The following is a 6,532-nucleotide window of genomic DNA, read 5'->3' as shown; positions in this document are numbered from 1 at the left end:
TACGTATATTATAATATTAGTTTTTGTAGAAATTGTATTATTTTTTGTTTAGAAATAAATTCACATATTAAGAATTAAAATTTAGAATAAGTATAAGGACAGTATGAAACAAATGTCTCTCTAGACAAGTTTTAACAAACTTATAACGTACAATATACGAAGCAATATTTTTCTCCTTACATCAAAACTTTTTCTGTCTCTTACCAGACGTAAACAATTTTTATGACTTGCTATACACTTATAAAGTTTTTTACCTTACCAACAACTGTAATCAATTACGGATAGCATTTTTAATATTTAATACAGCGAGGGTACCAGTTCCTTGCTCTTATATAGAAAGCATGCGCAATAATCGTTTTACATTTTATGGTGGGAAGATCAGGACGATCTTCTCCAAGTTAGTCTTCAACATGAACATTACGGGATCTTCAGGTTATAGAGATATGAATTTCATATTATATTATCTATATATATATTCCGTTTTTATTACGCGTGTTCTGTATACTCAATTATAATTTTATATCATAAATCCTTATCACCGCGTTATTGTTATCTTCTGTTACAATTAGTCTTTTAATCATTTACGTATTAATTTATAATTATTTTATCTAAATCTTTTATTTTGTATAAAAAATTAGATTTTGTATGGGCAATTGAACTACATCGTTTAGGCTTGAAACTAATAGGTTTGTGGCCTTCAACCGATGAAGTTTCTAAGAAAAAATTTGGATCTAACATTCGCGTGGGTTTCATTTTCATTACCGTAATATTCGTCTCTGGTATACCGCTTGTATGCGCGCTTATACGAGTTTGGGGCGACATGGTACTTATGATAGATAATTTACGAATTACGTTACCTCTTATAGTGGTTTCATTTAAATTTATTATTATGCGATGGAAACGAAAAGGTACGTGTCATATAATTTAATATAAACTATTTAATTGAATCTTGTACATCTATTTCATTTTTATATTAAATTACATATATTTATATATTTATAAAACATCGTTACGACATCAAAGAAACAAGACGTTACATGTGATTATTTCTTCTCTTGTTCTTCCTTTCTGTCTTTTACTTTCTTTTCCTATCCAAAATAAAATTAAATTATTAAACGTTTTGGTAATTTTATTATTTCACAAGTTTACATAACTGTATTTATTTGTTAAGTACCCATCGAATTTTGAATCAAATGTCAGTGTTTGATTTGATAATTTGATAGTTTAAAAATAGTTATAATTAATTATAAATAATTTAATGTTCTTGAATATTATTAATGTTGTTTTTTTCTGTATATTTCCAAGTTCTTTTATCCATTGTGAATATGATGGCGGAAGATTGGATGTCATTAAAATTAAACACAGAGAGAGATGTAATGATAAAACGAGCACGATCAGCTCGATTACTCATAATTTTTGGATATGTTTTAATGACATTTGCCTTTATCATGTTAATTATTTTTCCTTGCTTTGATATACAAATAAGACACATAACAAATCTTACCGATCGGAAAAAACCGTTACCACTGCAGACGTATTATTACTACAATACAGATAAAAGTCCGCAATTTGAGTTGACATTTCTTGTTCAAGCCGTGACGATTTCTCTAGCAGGTATAATTTATACATCAGTAGATGCTTTTCTTGGGCTCGTGATCTTTCACATCTGTGGCCAATTAGAAAACTTCAGACGCCGTTTACCCAATTTGATTTTGTGCAAAAATTTTAATCGAGCTCTGAATAACAGCGTAGTGTATCATTTAAGACTCATCAGGTATGAATTTTAATTGGAATAATAGAATATGAAAATTGAATAACAAATAATCAACGCAAAACATTTAAAAATATTTATTCTTGTACTCTTATCTTACCCTATAAATAACGAGACTGATGCTATAAATTAAATTTATTTATATCGATTAAATTGGTATAAATAAACTTAAGTTATATATAATAACATCAGCGTTAAAAACTGTTAAGCTTACAAAACTGTTTAGAATATTTTATAATTAGCAAACGGCTAAGTACAAATTTAATTATAACAATATTAAATTAAAATTATTTATATTTTATCTTCAAATATATAACTTCGTTTAAATGTAAACTTTCATTAGCTAAAATAATATTTCTCTTTAATTTTCTGTTTTATACTTCTAGATTTGCTAGTAACATTGAAAAAATGTTCTCATTAATGATGCTTGGATTGTTAATTTATTTTGGTATCGTATTTTGTCTATGTGGATTTTTACTTCTTAGTGTAAGTTCGGTGAAGCGAATATATTAAAAACGTTTCAATTCTTACACATTTTAATTTATGCAATATAACTTATATGAATTTATGTGTCTGACATGACTGTTGTATGTCTAACGTATAATAATTTGCTTTTTATTAATTAGCGAGATATATTATCTAGGTAGTTACTGATCAAAAGATAAATAATGTGAATATCGCACAAGCAATTTATATGGCAATTGCTGCTGTTATCTTATTGACGCATACATTTCTGTATTGTGGTGCCGGGGAGCTTGTAATAGGGCAAGTAAGTTATACATTTATGCAGATATACATTAATAAAAACTGTATATATGTGGATCATTTAGAAAGTAAGTTCCGATGGCCTATTAGAAAAGAAAAACAAGTATGTAATTACAGAAAATTTTTATTGTTTTAAAGTATATACACCTTACAGTATTTTTCTACATAATTGCCGCCATTGTTGATTCACTTATCGAGGCACTAAACTTTGTATTCCTTCGTCATAGAAAGTTGGCCTCTTGAGACAAACCAGATGATGACAAATTCTTTGACGGTAAATTTCCGTATTTTACAAGTAAAGAGAGTCGTAATTTATTTAAACATTATATAAACACACACTACAATGCACTAAACCAATAATTGGAAACCGCGTCTGCAATTCCTTGCCAATGAATCAACAAAGTCGGTACTCATGCGCACCATCGCAACCACGCCGCTGCGGCGGCAAAATTTAAAAACGTAACTTACTTTCTAGACAGCTCTCTCATATATAAGTATACACTGAGAAAAAAATTTATCAAATTTTAATAAATATTTTTTTAATAGTCCTAGCAGCATATTTACTTATAGTAAAAAATATTTAAATAAAGAAGAAAATGATAATCAAATTAATGGTTCTTGTATCTAATAAATATGTGTTTATTAAATATTCCACTAAGACTATTCAAAGAATAATAATAATACACTTGGGAGGCGGCCTCCTTTCAGAACCCCACCAATCGGAACACGCAGACGAGGTCCATTGTGTCTTCTCGGCTGAATAAATTCCTAATCAGTCCAGACCTGTTTTCCTCCAGAAACAATGGAGATCCCTGACTGTACCTGCTCGGGCTCCAGAAATTCTGAGTCCAGTATAAGCCGTCTATTTCCAGCGTAAGCTGAACATTTACACAGCACATGAAGAGTGGCCTATTCGTCATACTCGCGCTTTCTGCATTGTAGGGTATCTTAAAGGATCTGTTGAAGTCACACCTTATTGACATCCTGTCTTGCCTCAACTCAAACACGATTTCTTTCTAGAGCTTCCATGATAGCCGAGTGTGAGCCACACCGGTCGTTCATTTATCTTCGCATTTCAGCTTGTAAATAGTAGCAGCGGCTGCTGCCACTATTGTGAGATAGAGTGGTTCAATGCTAAATAGCAGTCCCATTGCCGCTACTGGCATTATCCTTATTGCTCCCACAGCACCCCTTAAAATAAAGGCTTTGACGCTTTCCAGCGATGCTCGAATCTCGGATAGTTGTGTCCTAGGTCACTAGACCACCGCAGCGTAAAGCAATCTTACAATTAGTAGCGTGTAGAGAAACGAGCCTATCGGTAAATCCGAGAAAGACAAGTCTCGTGATCTTCACCCGCAAGTACAAGGTGGTTCTCGTACAGGGGCCCATCTTAAGAGCCGGAATGACTCCTGAAACGTCGGTCAAGTATCTGGGAGTCATCCTAAACAAAAGGCTAAACGGGAAGCTGCACTTGGAAGCAATGTGCAGAAAAGCCTGCATATACTTCTAGATGTGCAGGAGAATCTTTGAGCAAATTTGAGGCAGCTGGATAGGGTGTTCTGGCTGTACTCAGCAATGCTCTGGCCAAAATTGCACTATTCAAAAAAAAGTATTTATTAAAATTTAATAAATTTTTTTTACAGGGTGTATATATATACTCTTGTGTGTGTGTGTGTTCTCATCGGTATTTAGTTTATATATATATATGTATATATTGTATACACATATATATATTATATAAAAACATAATATACTTTTAACATTGTATAGCATTTATGTTGTCAATTAATTTTTATACTTTATTTTTGTATATTATAGTTGCGTTTGCATATGTCTCTTTAAACTTATTGTTATATTGCCAGGCAGCTATTAAAAATTTATTGTTATATATATTTTGATATATATTTTTGTAAGATAATATTTTTATAAGCATTAATTATCTTTTAATAAAGTAAAATTTACTTGTTTTAATAAAATAATTTAAGTTTTCCTTATTAATAATTTTTCTTTAAATGTTGATATAAAGATAAAATTAATTAAAATAAAATTATTTTATTTATATTATCGTATATTTATTATTTTTTATAACAACTTATACTATAATAATATAAACGAATATTTAAATATAAGTTACATATACATATTTAATTGTTAAGTGTGCAGCTTTATATCGTGCTCTGTGTGATCTTGAATGGTATAAATTGGAATCAAGAAAAGCGAGAAGTCTTATTTTACTAATGATACGAGCTAATGAATCATTTCACATCACTGCAGGAAAAATTGTTCCGTTAACGATGACTACATTTTGTAGTGTAAGATTATATAGATAATAATTTTTCATTTACTTATGCTTTTCCATATATTAAATATAATCTAATGTATTTTTATATATATTTAATATCTTTGATTAAGCATGCCTACTCAGTCAAAACGAAAATGCAAAAGTTATAGTTACAAACATATAATAGAAAAATGAAATTAAGATTATTTTTGGGTAAATATTTTTTCCTTCTATAGTATATTCAAATAATAAGCCTCATTTCAGCTTTTAAAAACATCTGCTGGCTACATATCGTTCCTACTGGCAAAAGGAAGTTGAAGATAGTGTTTATATATTTTCATATTATATTATATATAGAAAAAGAAATAAATGTATTTCTAATAAAATATTTCTCAATATAGAAGCTATAATAATTATATTTTACTATTGTTAGTCAAAATAAAGTATGGTGTTGCTTACTTTAATGTTTATCATTTATTACAAATTATATTATTATGTATTTCAAAATGTAACAATTTTCATTGTTCAATAGTGCTAAATAGATTGCGGATTATCGCTGTATCATGATCCATTACTAATGCCAACGTTTCGTGAACCTTACAGTTCAATTCATCAGGGCGAGGAACGCACTAATGAATTTTTATTGTTCATCAAAAGAATAATTGGATCAAGTTAAACGATGTTATTTTTGTATGTTACATTCTTTTTATTTAGAAAAAAATGCTTTTATGGCTTAAATTATTCTTTAATATTCGTATATTTTGCGTACGTGGCTAAATGTAATAAAAATTATTATTAGCAAATATATTAATTGCTCCCAAATAAAACAATAAAATAACCTATATATATGGCCTAATATATCTAATATAGATCTACTCGATAACTGGGTAACTATATGATGACTTCAATAGATAACATTAATAAGTCATGCAAATTGTTTGTCAAATTGTCAATCAGTTTATTGTTTAATTTTTTCAGTCCATTATTGTCATCAATAAAAAAAAATGCAAAATGTCAAAACGTAATATCTTGTAAGTAAACACTTGCTTTCTATAACTACCAGGAGGTAATTATTAATTAATTTCCATACTTCGGGTTATATATGTTCTATATATATATATATATATATATAGTTCCGTATTTATACTTTACAACACTGTAGTTAGTTAATATTTTGCAATAAAAATAAAGTGTATTTTTACAATAAGAGCATCTGAAACGTATAACAATGAAAATGTATAACAACGACTAAGTTTTTGAACTGCAATTGTGCTGTGTTCTCATATGTACTATGATATATGTATAATCCGATTAAAAACGCATTCCTTCTCATTTAGAAATAAATGCGTATTAAAGTTTTCAAAAAACTTTACAAGCTCTCTCTCAACAACAAAGTATTATGACAGAATATTTTCCATCTCTCGTCGTAATAGACTAGACATAAATGCTTTCTATGAACGTTTTTTCATTCGAACGTTTATCAAGTTTTTTTACGAGACGAGTAACTATGATCAATTAGGGGATAGCATTCTTAATATTTAATGTTGCTTCGATGAGGCAAGGTAGGTTGTTGTACTTGCGTCACGAGCATGCGTGATAATCATCTCTCGTTAGAGAACGGAAAACGAAGAGGAGTTAATAGTTTTCAAGGAAAACAAAGCAGATTCTTCTGTATTAATCTTTATGGATATCTCTGAACGAAGAGGTTACAGAGG

The 6,532-nt window shown here is 29.2% G+C and overlaps 1 protein-coding gene across 1 annotated transcript; it reads left to right on the top strand.

Annotated features, from left to right (window-relative positions):
* Positions 1 to 410: 410 nt before the first annotated feature.
* Positions 411 to 5,135, top strand: LOC108783458 (uncharacterized). The gene is made up of 6 exons (XM_018552026.1): positions 411 to 432; positions 639 to 908; positions 1,306 to 1,774; positions 2,158 to 2,257; positions 2,415 to 2,540; positions 5,082 to 5,135. Exons 1-6 carry the CDS (start codon positions 411 to 413, stop codon positions 5,133 to 5,135), a joined length of 1,041 nt encoding a protein of 346 aa, XP_018407528.1.
* The last annotated feature ends 1,397 nt before the right edge of the window (positions 5,136 to 6,532 follow it).

Source organism: Cyphomyrmex costatus, unplaced genomic scaffold, assembly GCF_001594065.2.
Source record: "Cyphomyrmex costatus isolate MS0001 unplaced genomic scaffold, Ccosl1.0 scaffold152, whole genome shotgun sequence".
NCBI classification, from domain to species: Eukaryota; Metazoa; Arthropoda; class Insecta; order Hymenoptera; family Formicidae; genus Cyphomyrmex; species Cyphomyrmex costatus.
The sequence above is the reverse complement of the archived record's forward strand: the minus strand, read 5'-3'. Positions and strand labels throughout refer to the sequence as shown.